Source organism: Macaca thibetana, chromosome 15 (assembly GCF_024542745.1).
Source record: "Macaca thibetana thibetana isolate TM-01 chromosome 15, ASM2454274v1, whole genome shotgun sequence".
NCBI lineage: Eukaryota > Metazoa > Chordata > Mammalia > Primates > Cercopithecidae > Macaca > Macaca thibetana.
This window is the reverse complement of record NC_065592.1, coordinates 110069415-110086219: the sequence shown is the minus strand read 5'-3', so window position 1 is coordinate 110086219 and position 16805 is coordinate 110069415. Positions and strand designations below refer to the sequence as shown.

Genomic DNA, 16805 nt, shown 5'->3' with positions numbered 1-16805 from the left:
CTTGTTTTTTGTAGCCTTCACACTTTTGAAGAGTACTGGTTAGGTGTGTTTTAGAATGTCAGTATGGGTTTGTCTGATGTGTCGTCATGCTTACACTGAGGTTTCAGGAACACGACACAGGTAGGGTACCCTACTCATTGCGTCGTACCGGAGGATAATGATACCATATGACTTATCACTGGTGGTATTCAACTTGATTAAACTGTCAGATTTCTCTACTGTGAACATAATATTTTTTCTTTTCCATTCCTTATTTCTTGGAAGCAAATAATTAAGTTTGGCCTATATTCAAGGGGAAGGGAATTAAGTTCTATGTCTTTGAAGAGGTAATATCTACATCGATTTTTTGGAATTCTTCCATAAGGAAGATGTGGTCTCTCCCTTCATGATTATTTATTCAACCAATTTAAACAAATGGTTACTTATTTAATTATTTGTGTATATCAGAGTAGACATACTCATTTTATTGGGGTTTAATCCAATACTATCATTATTTATTTTCTTACTCAAATTGTTCCAGCTTTGGGCATTGAAAGTTCTTTCAGGTTGGTTCCTGTGTGCAATTCTTCTGTTTGTCTGTCTGTTTCCTTCTTTACTTTAGGGGTCCATGTGATGCTTCAGACCCATCTTGTGTTTTCCCTGTCCAGTTTGAGAATCAGCCATGTCTCCAAGGAAGGCTGTTTCCTCGTGTTGGAAAATGGTATTTAGAAACAAGATCTAGGTGCCGGTTGTGCTCACTGCTTCTTGTTTTTTGAAGTATTTTTTGGGACCACATTCTCTTTTGCCTGTCCATCTTGGACTCCAATTACATGTCCCAAAAGTACCTGTTCATTCTTTTTCACATTTTTCTGTTCTTTACACTGGATAATTTCTATATAACTATTTTCTGGTTCACTGACTGTCTTCTATAATCATTAATCTTCTGTTAAAACCATCCGGTGAAGTTTTTATCTTAAATATAGTATTCTTCAGTTCTGGAATTTTCTTTTCCTTTTTAAAAAGGTAATTCCTATTTCTTTGCTGAATTTTCCTTTTAGTTCATGTATTACAGCATTTTTATCTAATTATAATATGAATAGCTGCTTTAAAATCGTTGTCTGTTAATTCTAATATTTGAGTCCACTCAGGTTGGTCTCTACTAATTGCTTTTTCTTTGAGTCTGGGTCATGTTTTCTTATTTCTTTTATGTCTACTAGTTTTATATTTTATCTTAGACATTGTAATTGATACTTTGTAGAAACTCTGGATTCTGTTATGGTCCTCTGAAGAATACTGATGTTTTGTATTAACAGACAGTTGACTTGACTGAACTCAGACTTCTAACTTTACCTTTGCTGCTGTGGAGAGCAGCCAAAATCTCAGTTTAGTTGAGTTCATTTTGCCTTAAGGAGGCCATTTGATCTCCCCCATACATGCATGGTTCAGGGGACAATTAGGGAATTGGGCAGAGTTTATATACAGAATATAGGACTCTTGCTTTGGAGACATCACCTTTCCTAAAGTTTTCCTTCTTTTCTCTCCAGCTGCTGTGTTGGTCTTGAACTCTAGTCTCTCATTCTTCAGCCAGTAAGACTTTAGGTTTTCGGCTGTGCGCGGTGGCTCACGCCTGTAATCCCAGCACTTTAGGAGGCCGAGGTGGGTGGATCACGAGGTCAGGAGATTGAGACCATCCTGGCCAACACGGTGAAACCCCGTCTCTACTAAAAATACAAAAAATTGGCCGGGCGTGGTGTTGGGCGCCTGTAGTCCCAGCTACTGGGGAGGCTGAGGCAGGAGCATCACTTGAACCTGGGAGGCAGAGGTTGCAGTGAGCGAGATTGGGCCACTGCACTCCAGCCTGGCGACAGAGCAAGACTCCATCTCAAAAAAAAAAAAAAAAAACCTTCAGGTTTCAATCTTAGTTTTAACCCATTTATGCCTAGTGTTCCATTATTGGAACGCTAAGCTTGTGGCAGTTATTTATATCCTGCTGCTCAAGGTCATCCCCAAGGTCTGATTTTTCTTTTTCTTTTTCTTTTGTTTTGAGACGGAGTCTCACTCTGTCGCCCAGGCTGGAGTGCAATGGCGCTATCTCAGCTCACTGCAAGCTCCGCCTCCTGGGTTCACGCCATTCTCCTGCCTCAGCCTCCCAAGTAACTGGGACTATAGGCACCTGCCACCACGCGTGGCTAATTTTTTGTATTTTTAGTAGAGACAGGGTTTCACCGTGTTAGCCAGGCTGGTCTCGATCTCCTGACCCCGTGGTCCACCCGCCTCGGCCTCCCAAAGTGCTGGGATTACAGGCGTGAGCCACCGCACTGGGCCCAAGGTCTGATTTTTCACACACAAAAAATTGCAACCTCTGGCATAAATGAGTTAACTGCCTTGCCTGGCACCAAGTAGGGTTTTCCCTCCAGTGAAAAACTATAAAGCAGGAAGCTCAATGCCATTCCCTTCTTCACGTGTTGGCTCCCTACAGCCCTTGTCAGCTTTTTGCTCACTTTCATGGGCCTTCAGAAATTTTGTCTTTTTGTCTAGAGTTTATAAGTACTATCAGTGGGAGGATCAGTCTACCAGAAGGTACTCCACTATTACCAGAAGTGGTACTCCCTTTCATTTAAGGGGAGGTCAGAATAATATTAATTAAATAATCAGACACATGTAAAACTAAATGTAAAACTAAAACTGTGTTTGTTGTGCTACTAAGAAGCACATGACTATAAAATCTAATAACAGGGGACTTTGACTTAATCAGTGAAGTCAGGGATGTTTTCCTTGAGGACATGATGGGGTCCAGAGAGTTACTAGACAAAGACAGGATGGAAGAGATTCCGCATATTTGTTGATTGAGTGATAAAATCCAGCTTTCTGTGTATCTGGGCTTCTTTCTTTGCACATATTCTTAACCTCTCGTCTTTAATCATCTCTCTGGGCTTCTGGGATAATAAAAGGTAATCTATAGCTACGGTGCCTCTAATGGTATACAACAAAGAATATCCTATATGAAAATTTCTTTTTTTTTTCCAACTGAAATTTTAATTTTAGATCCAGGGGATACATGTGCAGGTTTGTTGCAAGGGTATATTGCATGATGCTAAGGTTTGGACTTCTATTGAACCCATCATTTAGACAGTGAACACAGAACCCATGAAAACTTTTTTTTTTTCAGAAAGAGTCTCGCTGTGCTGCTCAGGCTGGAGTACAGTGACGCAATCACAACTCACTGTAGTCTTGGCCTGTCAGGCTCAAGCAATCCTCCCACCTCAGTCTCCTAAGTAACTGGACTATAGGCGTGTACACCACCATGTCTGGCTAACTGTTATTTGTAGAGAGAGGTCTTCCTGTGTTACCTGGGCTTGTCTTGAACTCCTGGGCTCAAGCCATCCTCCCGCCTTGGCCTCCCAAAGTGCCGGAATTACGAGCACGAGCTACTGCACCCAGCCTCATGAAAACTTCTTCACCAAAAGGAATTGTGGGTCTGGACCATTACGTGGTATGTCGTCGTCTGTGGGCTTCTGGTCAGTGTGATCCACTGAAGTATAAGGAAATCTCCCTTCCACTTCAGGTATTCAGAAACAACACACACACACAGGCACACAAGTCTCTTTCTTTCTCTGTCTCTCTCTCACATACACATACATCCCCCCACATACATGCAGGTACCAGGGAGAAAGAACAGATACGTATCAATAAATGCAAGCTAATAACAAACTTCTTTCTTATCAGCAACAAGATATGCCAGGTTACAGTGGAGTTGTAATTAGTGTTAATTAATGTAAACTAGTGTAAAAAAGTGTTAATTAAAAATATCAACAAAAGGTCAACACTTAGTTAAGTGATCACTCAGTAAAGAGGATGTAATACAGACATTTTCAAACATACAACTGTTAAAATAATTTGTTACCCATGGACCCCTGAAATAATCACTAAAGATAAACTTAAGTAAAAAGGAAATCGTGGCAGATTGTATTTTCCAAAAATGGCCATAACAATATTTACCATCTTCCATGCTTTTCTACAATATACCTTGCCACTCCCCCATCAAAAGGTGGAGTCTAATCCCCTCTCCTTGAATCTGTGTTGGCCTTATGAGTTTGCTCTTGAAAGCAATAGACTATTAGAAATAATAACCATGTTGACTTTGAGGCTAGGTCAGAAGAGGCCATGCAGTTTTCAACTGGTTTTTGGGATGCTCATGCTGGGGGCTGCCTGCTACCATAGAAGATGTCCAACCATTCCAAGATCTCAGTGTTAAATAAGCTTTATTTAAATTTAAACAAGTTTATTTAAATAAGTTTAAGCAGCCTCTGGGCATCAGACCCTCCGGACAAGTCCGTCCTCCAGCTGAGGGCCATCGAGTAACAGATCCCTCCAGCTGACTGTGACCCACATTCATGACCTGTAGAATGGAATTAAATGGTTGCTGTTTGAAGCTACAAAGTAATTTGTCATGCAGCAAGTAGAATAAAATTGGACCCAGAAGGAAGGAGTGGAATGTATAAATTATCACGAGTAAGGAAGCTGGTGAATATATTTGTAAATACAAATGAATATTGACTTTAAAAAAGTTGGGTGGAGTTTTAACAAACAATGTGATACTAAGATAATAGCAACAATAATATGGAAGCTGGTATGGAGTAAGGAAGAGGGAAGACTGGTGATAAAACTTTCCAAGGTCCTTATTTTGTTTGGAAGGTTGTTTGAGATTGACTTTAAGTAGGCATATTAAAGGCATTGATTGTGTAAGTTATGAAACAGTGGAGGGGAAAACAGAATGTAGAAAAATTCAATAAAAAGCAGAAAAATAAAGCTAAGAAACAAAATCACGGGAGATAGAAAACAAAACGTGTTGATTGAGATGGTGCTATTACAACTGTAATTGTGATAAATTTAAAGAAATTCATTTCAGTCATTAAAAATGATAATTATATTTTTAAAATAGCCAGTCAAATGTTGTTTTAAAAAGACAGCCAAGGCAAAAAGAGTCCAGAGCACTTAAAAATAAAAGAGATTGAAAGATGTGCCAGGAAAAAGCAAACCAAAAGGAAGTAGGTATGACAATATTAACATCAGGCAAAATGGAATTTCCAGACATCTCGTTTTTTCTTCTCAGGATACACCTGTGCCTCTTTTTGTGCCACATCGTTTTACCTGCGGGTGCAGCTAAGAGGTGTGCGTACGAGGCTCATTGCAGCATCATTTGTAATGAAGAAAATTTTCAAATAACTTAAATATCTATCAGTAGGGGAATGTATGGATAAATTATAGAATATTCCTGTGGGAGCATTAAACAGCAGTTAAAAGAGACAGATTTATATACATCAGCATGTCTATATCTCAGAACCATTGAGTGAAAGAAGTTGCAGAATAGTATGTCAGTGTGACATTTATAAACACAAAACAGTATATTTGAACTTCTAAGTTTCCTTCTAATTCTGAAATTATTGAATTTCACAGTAGTAAACTATGTTCCTGTGACTATATGCATTTGATTGTGTGAAGAATTGTGCCCAGAAACAGTGTATTTCAGCAAGTACACTGGCTGTTATTAAGAGCAATTGGCATATCCTAAATAATGGAATAGCAGAAAGCTGTCATTCTCTGGTCAGGTAATCAGTGGAATTAAATATTTAGTAATTACTCACAGTGTGCTCTATGCTGTAGAATAAGCATATATGCAAAAATAAGTTCTCCTTTCCCCCAGTTGCTTACAAGTAAAAAGATGTGGCATAAAGAGAGGCACAGGTGTATCCTGAGAAGAAAAAATGAGATGTCTGGAGGGAGATGTTTGTTAAGCAGTAACTTAGCACTAGACTATAGAGTACACAAGCTGGAATCCCTGTTGTATAACTAACTAGACGTTGAAATCACAAAAGCCTTTGGATGGCAATTCCACAAATATTTATTGAGAACCTGCTGTGTTGAGGATACTCCACTTAACCTGGTCATGAACGCAAAAATGATTCAGGAGTTACAAGGAATTTTTAGAGCATTGGAGGATGGAGGTAACTATAAAATGAGCCAGGATAAGTTCAAGAGTCATGAGGATACACGTTGCTTTGTAGCTTGAAAGGAGAATGAAATTTTTTTTCGTTGGGGGGATTGGGGACGGCGTTACAGAGGTTATATCCCACATTCGTAAATGGGTGCATTCCACTTTGGATGGCTGAGAATGGCAGAGCAGTTTCTTCTCTGCGCCATAGCTCTGTTTAGTATGTGATCCTCTTCCCCCTTAAGAAAAATATTACTGTACGCTAATCCTTTCAAAGCCTTTAGTGGTGCTGCCGAGACAATCATTTAAGCATTTAAAATACATACCACATAGCACACTTATTTTCTTTTTCTTTTTTTTTTTAGCACACTTATTTTAGATGCAGCGATGGTTAGCCACTGGAAACTAACCGTTGGTTTTTATAAGGGGGACTTTTATATGTTATGGCTTGTGACAGAGAATGGAAAAATGCTTCAGTGAGACAGGCTAGCATTTTGAATTGGAGCACAATAATAGCCAAAAGTGCTGAAGTCGACGGACTGCTTAGAAATATGGTTTCCATTTGCTGAGAGAGACCTTGCAGTGTGGCCACATACATGCATTTGCAACCACAGGCAGTTCAGTTTTTCCCTAAATGTGGGGCTGTGACCCTGACTGACGTCAGTGAGCGTTACGTACTTGCAGAGAGAAAGATGATTTAGGTCATCCATGCATCTAAGACAAGTAAGACATAGGCAAATAAGCAACAACTAATAGACTTATGTATACATTATTTAGGTTGGAAACCATGCAGAAGTGACGGAATCTTCAGAATCTTCTGGGGCTGGCTTAAAAGTTCTCCTTTGCCCCCCAAGCTATTGCAATAAGAATTGCTTACTAGTCTGCATAACTTGAAGAAGATAAAGAAGGTCGAAGGAAGATATGGAAGAGAGACTTAGAGGTGACATTTGTCTTATGACTTAGACAGTATGAAGGAGATGGCCATGAGACCTGGGGATGAGAGTTCCCAGGAAAAGCCTCAGCAGGTGGAAAATGTTCTGTTCACGGCAAACAAAAAGAACTGGGTGACCTTGAGCAAATTGCTTTGCCTGTCTGGGACTCACTGTCTTCATTTGTAAAATTAGAGAGTTGGATTGAGTGAGCCCTAAGGAATTTTTCAGTTCCAAAGTTCAGTGAAATAAAGATGACTTAAAGTAGGCCAAATGAAGTTGTTGATTGTTTTTAAAGATGGCAACCCTGGGCCGGGCGCGGTGGCTCACGCCTGTAATCCCAGCACTTTGGGAGGCCGAGCTGGGCAGATCACGAGGTCAGGAGATCGAGACCATCCTGGCTAACACGGCGGAACCCCGTCTCTACCAAAAATACAAAAAAATTAGCTGAGTGTGGTGGCAGGTGCCTGTAGTCCCAGCTACTCGGGAGGCTGAGGCAGGAGAATGGCGTGAACCCAGGAGGCAGAGCTTGCAGTAAGCCGAGATCGCGTCACTGCACTCCAGCCTGGGTGACAGAGCGAGACTCTGTCTCAAAAAAAAAAAAAGAAAAAAGATGGCAACCCTAAGGCTGGTTGTGATGGCTCACACCTGTAATCTCAGCACTTTGGGGGGCTGAGGTAGGCAGATTGCCTGAGCTGAAGAGTGCAAGACCAGTCTGGGCAACATGGCAAGACCTCATCTCTACAAAACTTTAAAAAGTTAGATGAGTGTGGTGGCATGTACCTATGGTCCCAGCTACTTGGGAGGCTGAGGAAGGAGGATTGCTTGAGCCTGCAACCCTAGGGATGTTTGAATGTTCAGAACAGGGTGTAATCATTGAGGGGGATAAAATGTTGGCAAGAGAAAAATGTCAAATGAAACAGGGTTCAAGTAAGTAGAAGGGGATGGCGTTGAGAGAACACTTCTTCCCCACTTCTCATGTTTCCTTCCTTGCTGGGGGAGTTCAGTCAGTGTAACACTCCTGATCCCAGTGCCTTTATCCTAAGGGAGCTGGAGTGACTTAGTCTGATAAATTTGGGAAGAAGAAACAGGATGTGCTCTGCTCATCTCCTCCCTTTTGCGTTTGGGCAACAATCCTGACCGCAGAGAGCCATTCTCTCTTCCTCCAGGCCTTAAATCTTACCTGAGGGAGGCCACCTCTCCTTCTGGAAGCATTGCCTGTGACCATGTTGATAAACCTAATTTGGGGATTCAGTTTCCAGCTACCTTTGGCTCTCACAGTAAGCCATGTTCTCCAGTTTAGCCTTCATCAGTAGTAATGGCGATATTTCGGCCTGCCTTTGCCATATCTTATTTTTTGCTACATTTAGAATCTGGATGGGAGAGGAATGTGCTATTTATTTGGCTCTCTCAAAACCCCAGAAGTTGGGATTCAGTGGGGCAGAATAAACTAAACAAGCTTTGGTGAGAAGGGATATTGTTCCCTCTGAATCAAGAGAAGGTAATACTTATGAAGAGCTAATGATACTTTGAGGTATGGTTGAGCTGCAGAGATTCAGAATTATCTCAGCAAAGCAGGGGGCCAAAGCCTCAGCTGAGAATGACAGCAAGCATGGAATTGGAAAGTTAAAGGTGTTAGAATTGCTTCTATGGAGAGTATGTGGAAGAATCCGCTAAAGAGAACCAATGGATTGTCAGGTGACAAACGTTTCATCACTTAAGACACATGCCACGTAGTGCACTGATTTTAGAGGCGGCTGTGGTTAGCCACTGGAAGGCCAGTCGTGGCTTTTCGTAACAGTGGTTCTGCTAACAGGCTTGAGTGGGTGGGGCCCTAGGGCAGCCTCATTCTCTGCCACCAGGAACAAAAGTGGTGAGAACTGTTCTGTAGAATGTGTTTTATACCTAAATTATACAAATTTTTAGAAGTGAATTTAGGAATCTGTTAGAGTTGGACAATAAATAATTATATCTATAATGTTAAAAATGCTAAACTGTTTTCTCTGAATATGATAGTTTAGCCAGCCACTAAATTGACCTTTGTCTCACTGATGCCTGTTTTCGTTCTGTGTGTGTGTGAGCGTGTGTGTATTCCGGGCTTTTAATCAAACAAGTTTTTTAAAAGACGCCCAGTCAACAAAATACTGTATGTTCGCAGCCACAGCCACCATCAGAATGAAGGTTTAAGATCACTGTTTCTCATTACATAGAAATAGCCACGGCTTTATTGAAGGTTATTATTCAAAATGACAGGACAGAAAATACTCTGGCTTATCCCCTGTGCTCATTGACTTTTCTAGGACCAAGGGAAATACCAGCTTCTCCATAAAGTAAATTCAAACTCTTCTTTGCATCCTTGCTTTCTCTCTACTCCTATTGCACTGAAAGTGCCACACACAGTGCAGTGGGGGAGGAGCGAGGACCAGGGAAGGGTTTCAGGAGGTGTCGCACTTACACCGGGACATGGAGAAGAACAGGATTTGGCAGGTGGCGGTGGGAGGGCAGGAGCAGGAGCACTCCATGTCCAGCACATGGGTCAGTCCAAAAGGCACATCGGCCTAGAGTCAGGTCCTCTTCAGGAAGCAGTGTTTTGAGTAGGCCCTTTGGCTAGAGGACAAGGATGCAAGGGAATGTTGCCTCTATGACTGGAAAAGTAGATAGAAACTGATTGTACGAGGCTGCAGGAGACAGGATTTTTTAAGGTTAGGTGAGATTTTGAAGAGGAACTAGTCTGTGGAGAGGTATAAAGTGAAAATCAATGGGATATTAACCAAGAATGAGATTCTAGAAGGAAAGGAAATAAAAGGGTCTAGTAGAGATGCAGATAAAACAGTGAGGAGGAGTTAGGATACAAAGGGAGGGCTTGATTTACTTGAAAATTCAAGTGTTTTGTAGTTGTTGAAAGAATGCCTCCTGATATTTAGAAATACAAAAATTATTTTAAATATATCTACTCTGTCAGAGTTTTTCTTTCTGTTCCCCTGCCATTTCTTTTTTGGTTTTGGTAAAAGAATAAAAAAAGAAGAGCATATGCTGAAAGAAATTAGGTACACAACAGGGACTGAAATAATTTCAAATAATTTTTCTTTTAGCCAGATTGCTAGTATACAATAAGAATACATTTTGATTCAGAACTTTTATGAAGAATGTGTGCATTTTATTGTAACATCTGTTTCTACATTTTAATTTCTCTCCTTCCTTTTGTAGGTATTTGCATGCTTCTTTTTTTTTCCAAGTGAGAAGACCTTTTGCTTGCCACAAGAAGGCTATTACCCAGAATGTTAATGGGTTTTCAGCTATTAAGATGTAATGATATACCTTGAGTATTTAACTATAAATTTGAAAAATCTCCATGAACAATCTCAAAGGAATACTTAGAATGCACTCCTGGTAAATTGGCTCATTTTCCTGTAATTTACTGGAAGTGCTGATATGAGAGCAGTCCTAATGTGAAAAGTACATTAATCCCTGGAGTTACATTGTATGTATTAAATTATTACTCTCAAAGAATAAAATGTATGGGGCCATTTAGCCTTCATTCACACTTGTTACTTGGAATCACAGTGGAAAAACAATCACTTATCTTTTGATGCACAAAATTAGAAGGGATACATTTAATATCTTTTAAGACCATAGGCACAGTGATGCTGGGTTACACTTTTGCATAACAATTGCTGTTTTCTAAAAGAAGGACATTTCTCATTGGAGCATGCTTCTTCTGGCTTTGTGGAGGCCCGTGCCATCCACTTGGTAATTGAAATATTTTTAGAAACCCATAATGCAGCTTTCTTTCATGTCAGTAAAAAAGATTAGTCAGCCTTCCAGCCACGAGCATCCACCACTTGGGGGATTATTTAGGACGGTGGCCACGGCATCCACCACTTGGGGGATTATTTAGGACGGTGGCCATGGCATCCACCACTTGGGGGATTATTTAGGATGGTGGTCAACTTGCAGGAGCAGCAGTTGCGGGAGCACTTAGGTCTTATTTGGAATTTTGTCTAATTGTGCTTTCCTTTTTTGCCAGGAGACTGAAAGTTGTGGAACCATAATCTGTGACATCAGTTGTTTTTTGATAAGCAGCTATTTATGATTCTAGAAGATTAAGGCAGATAGGAAGCCCCATCTGAGATTTTAACAAATCTCTCAAACAGTAAACCACATCATGGACATGCAGCTGGACCCTGCCGGAGATGACCTGCCTCTCATGGCCAACACCAGCCACATACTTGTGAAGCACTATGTGCTGGATTTGGATGTGGATTTTGAAAGTCAAGTCATTGAGGGGACCATAGTGCTTTTCCTTGAGGACGGAGACAGATTCAAGAAACAGAATCGCTCTGTCGAAGAAGCCTGCCAATCAGAGTCAAACAAAGGCTGCAAATTGGGGATGCCTGAGCCCTGCCATGTTCCTGTGACAAATGCGATGACCTTCTCATCTGAAATGGAATATAATGATTGTGCAATCTGTAGTAAAGGGGAAAAAGATACTTCTGATAAAGATGGTAACCATGACAACCAGGAACATGCTGCTGGGATTTCTAGCTCGAAGCGCTGCTGTGACACAGGGAATCATGGGAGTGAGGAGTTTTTGCTAGTGTTGGACTGCTGTGATTTATCTGTGTTAAAAGTCGAGGAGGTGGATGTGGCTGCTGTGCCAGGTATGGAAAAATTTACAAGGTCTCCCGAGCTCACTGTTGTTTCTGAGGAGCTCAGGAATCAGATTGTACGTGAACTTGTGACTTTGCCTGCAAATCGCTGGAGGGAGCAGTTAGACTATTATGCTCGTTGCAGCCAGGCTGCTGGCTGTGGGGAACTCCTCTTTGACACTGACACTTGGAGCTTACAGATCAGGAAGACAGGGGCTCAGACAACCACTGACTTTCCTCATGCTATCAGGATATGGTACAAAACTAAACCCGAAGGGCGATCAGTTACATGGACCTCAGACCAGAGTGGCAGGTAGGTTATCTGAGCGCTTCGAAGCCCCGTGCCTGTTAATCTTGTACGCTGCAGGGATGCTTTCAAACATGACCGGTTCTGCAGAGATGCTCCTGTGTCTTCTGTGACATGACCCCAGTAGCCTCAAATCCTTAGACCTACAGTGAAGCAGGTAAACTCCCAGGCATGCTAAACCCTTAATAGGATTAGCTCCCTTAAGTCAGGATGAAAAGATTATTAAGCCCTCCTATTTCTGAGTTACGAGATTGAAAGCCAAGCTTAACGCTGAAATCCTGAGCCTTGCTCTCCATTGAGATCTCTGCTAGTGACTTGGAGTGCTGTAGATGGGAGTGATACGTCTCCAAGTGAGTACTTCCTTAACGTTCCTTCATAGTCCCTTGAGACACCAGACTGCCATGAAGTTGGGTTGGTGTGAAGCCTGGCAAAGTGCTTTCAGATAAAGCCAGCTCTGCTTTGTGCATTTCTTACCGTACCTGTCTATTGGCAGCTATGCCTCCCTGACTTTTGTCAGTTTTCACGTAATGTGACACCCCCCCGCCCAAAGCATACAAAAGACCTATTTCGGAGGAGCATAACAGTCCTCTGAGACTGCACACTGGCTTCTTTGGCCGTGATTCTTGGTGTGTGGTACCAGAAAGACCCCTGGGTTTTAGTTCGAGGAAGAGGAGTTGATGAGGCATCGTTTTCTAGAGGGTACATTTAGGCAGCCCTTCCTCCAACAGTTGTTCAGATTTTTAAAAATCCTTTTCTTATTGTTCTTCCTCCAACAGTTGTTCAGATTTTTTTTAATTTGAGAATTTTAAAATCAAACTTTATTGATTCCTCCGTATTTTACCTATTTGTGCCAAAGTACTGCATTCAATATGGTAATTATTGCAGAGCTTGGATGAGGAACGTTGACCTCTGTTAGCTGGGTTTGAGAGCCTTCTTTTATAGCGTTGGATTTCCTTAATTGAAGCGGTGGTCTTCGGCAACGGCTTCCATGTCTCCCTCAATTCATCCCCCCAAACACCTTGCAGGTACAGTTTTTTAAAGCCTCACTTTGACTTTGAGCTCTAATTATTCATTCCTTTCCTCTAATCTTACCTCCTGTTCTGGTCTCCCACCCTGCTCAGAATGAGTTCACTTCCTGTCTTATTTCTGTTAGAGTCTGAGGCAGCCATTGGGAAATTGCAGGGTTGGTGCAAACTTACATCAGTACAAAAGCATAGTGATTTATTTATAGAATAACTTATTAGATATTTTTTGGAGACTGTGAAAGAATGAAACAGATGTTCTTATTGTATCTTCACACTTCTTGAAATTATTAAAGATGGGGATTTCAATACGATTTAACAATATGCTATCTGAATATTTACCTAGGAAATTGTAGTTTTTATACTCCTAGATATTTCATTTTTGAACTAGAATAATGAGGAAGAAGGAACTATTGACAGAATTTGGAAGAAATATTTGTGGCCTCAAACATGACTTTCTCCTGAGTGCTCACTGCAAAGAAAGAGATTAGACTGGTGAATTAAATGACATGTAAAGGTGTTGAGTACTTATGGATAAATGATAGTTTCTGTAAAGAAATTAAAGAGGTCCTTGGGCACATTTTGCTCCTTCAAAGGGTAATTTTACTCTTGATATCTCATTTTCTGATAATTCAATAAACTATATGATCACAGCAGATGTTTAAACTGTATCCTTGGAAGTTTGGGAATACGCCTTAGTATATTAATGCCATTTGTGCAGTCTTCTGAGGATAAGAAAAGTTATTTTAAAAAACAAATCCTAAAAAGATGTTTTCTCTTTTTTTCCCCTTTTTCTGGGGTGGGGAATTTTATATACAGTCAGTTGTGAAGGAGCACCAGGTGTCTCTCAACACTCCCTTGGCTGCAGAATACATCTCAGGATGTCCTGGTAATTGTTTGGATATGTTAAGGACTTTAAAATGAGTAAGGAATGCCAGTTTGCTAGACAGAAATAACTTCTTAGTGATATAAATGAATAGTAATTGTCAAGATCACAATACTTTATGAATATAATTGTGTGAAAATGTAACATTTTACAGTTGCCTGAAAAACATAATCAGCTAGAGCTTATTCCTCCCGGGAACAGAGTCTACATTTATTAAAACTAAAATAGTTTCTACATATTTGTTCCTGAATGGCAGAATATTATCAGTTATACCCACTAAGTTCTCAGGCTGGGATGAGAAGCTCTTTATTCTCATTTTACAGGTAAGAAAAAAAATGACTGGAAGCTTCTAGATAAATCTGTATCTCAAGTGAGAGAGAGAATGACTTTTTTTGAATTCGATCTTCACATGTCACTTACTGTATGCAAAGTTTTCAAGTATATTTAAAACATAAATTTATTATATTAACTTTCAATAAATTTCTGTTTTTAGATTAGACAGAAATATAAGAAAATCTGTAAACTGGTACTTTTTCTTTTAAGTTCCATTAGTGGCTTCCCCATTTCCCACCTGCACTGTATCCCAGCTGAGAATAAAACTTATGAGTATCAAAGTGAAATAGCTTAATATAGATATGGATGGTTGCATATGGAAATAATTACAGATGTGTGTTTCAAAGGGTTAGTGTGTGTACATGTACACATGTGCATATACGTATATGTGTATAGATGTATATATGTACACACACACGCACATACACGCACACACATGCACACACATGAACACACACACAATGCACACACATACATGTGCACGCGCACATATGTGCACACATATGCACATGCACACGTGCTCACACGTATGCACACACATGTGCGCACATGCACATATATGTGTGTATACATATGTATGTACACAGATGTATATACACATATGTATACACATGTACATATGCTTGTATGTATACACGTGTGTGTATATATATACACACATGTACATATGCTTGTATGTATACACGTGTGTGTATACACACACACACACACACACACACACTATATCTTGGTTTGTCAGCTGAGAGGGTCTTAGAAGTAAGCACACCTAGCACCCAGATCTTAGTTTCTGATACCATTCTCCAATAAAGAGAACTAGGACTTCTTGGAGAAATATCCAGGACAGGGGCAGGAAATATACAAGATGAGCCTGGAGCATCTTGTAATGTCAGAAAGTAAGGAAGCCCTCAAACAGCAGGAGCAACAACCCACAGCGATGGGGGTATGCCAGAGGGACAAGGGGCCGTCCGAAAGAGCTCCTCATGCCCAAAGCAAAGCAACAAAATTTATCAAGTAGTTTCCAATGACATCCCAGAGTATGAAATAGTCATTTATCCAAGCTGATGTAAATACATGATTGAATAAACAAATAAATGAGGAAGAATAGACAAATCCGTGGTGCAAAAGAGTTCCAAGTTAGTTGTGGGCATGTTCTGTCCTCAAGGAGGTGGGGTCTAACTCCTCACTCCTTAAGTGTGGACTACACAGTGAGTGACTCCCTTCCAAAGAGAACAGAATGGAAAGGGAGAAAAAAGTAACTTTACACTAGAGAAATCTGACAATACTAATTCAGCAAGATGATCAAGGTCAATATCAACAGTGATAATTTGTGGGGATAGTTTATTCTCTGGTATGATATGATGAAAATGTTATCTTTGTGGTCTTCCTCGCAAAAGCTCTTAACTCCAATCTAATCATGAGAAAAGCATTAGATACATCGCAGTCAAGGGACATTAAACACAATACCTGATCAGCTCTTCTCAAAACGAATAAGGTCAGCATAAAGTCTAAGAAACTGCCACAGTCAAGAGGAGCCAGAGGAGACATGATGATTAAAAGCAATGTGGTGTCCTGGCCGGGTGCAGGGGCTCATACCTGTATTCCTAGCACTTTGGGAGGCAGAGGTGGGTAGATCACTTGAGGCCAGGAGTTCGAGACCAGCCTGGCTAACATGGCGTAACCCCATCTTTACTAAAAATACAAAAAATTAGCCGGGCATGGTGGTGGGCACTTGTAGTCCCAGACACTTGGGAGGCTGAGGTGGGAGGATCACTTGAGCCCAGGAGGTCAGGGCTGCAGTGAGCCATCTTTGTGCCACTGCACTCCAGCCTGGGTGACAGAGCGTGGCTGTGTCTCAAAAAATGAAATAAATAAAATAAAAGTAATACAGTATCCTGAAACAGAAAAAAGATGTTCAGGAAAAACTAAAGAAAGCTGAATGAAGTGTGTAAATGTATCAATATTGGTTCACTACTTGTTACAAGCATACTAATACAAGATGCCAATAATAGGGAAGGCTGAGTATGGAGTATATGGAAACTCTGTATATTATCTTTGGATTTTTATTTTTTAATTTTATTATTAATGTATAAGACAGGGTCTCACTCTGTCACCCAGGGTGGAGAGCAGTGGCATGAACTTGGCTCAGCAAGTTCTTTCTACCCTGAAATCTCTTTTATAAGAGCTCTTTTCTCAATTTATCATGTGGCAGGGTTCTCTGGAGAAGAAAATCTATTTGTAGCTTCAACCTCCTGGGCTGAAATGATCCTTCCACCTCAGCCTCCCGAGTAGCTGGGACTACAGGTGTGCAGCACCACGCCCGGCTAATTTTTGTGTTTTTTGTAGAGACAGGGTTTCGCTGTCTTGCCCAGGCTGGTCTCGAACTCCTGGGCCCAAGCATTCCTCCCACCTCAGCCTCCCAAAGTGCTAGGATTACAGGCGTGAGCCACTGCGCCCAGCCTTGCCGTTTCAGTTTTTAAAATCTAAAACTGTTTTAATATAAAAAATTAATGCCAGATGTGGTAGCTTATGCCTGTAATTCTAGCACTTTGGAAGAGAGAGGCAGGAGGATAGCTTGAGTTGAGGAGTTCAAGACCAGCCTGGGCAACATGGTGAAACCCCTTCTCTACAAAATAATAATAATAATAATAAGTTACAGCTCCTCGGGAGGCTGAGGTGGGAGTATTACTTGAGCCCAGGGAGGTGGAGGC

General features: G+C 40.8%; 1 protein-coding gene across 1 annotated transcript in view; it reads left to right on the top strand.

Annotated features, from left to right (window-relative positions):
• The window catches only part of AOPEP (aminopeptidase O (putative)), a 366175-nt gene that overhangs the window by 17696 nt on the left and 331674 nt on the right, over window positions 1-16805 (top strand). Inside the window, exon 2 of the mRNA XM_050760723.1 lies at window positions 10928-11862. Within this exon, the coding sequence (XP_050616680.1) occupies window positions 11066-11862 (797 nt within the window). The 5' untranslated portion in view covers window positions 10928-11065. The remainder of the gene's footprint in view (window positions 1-10927; window positions 11863-16805) is intronic.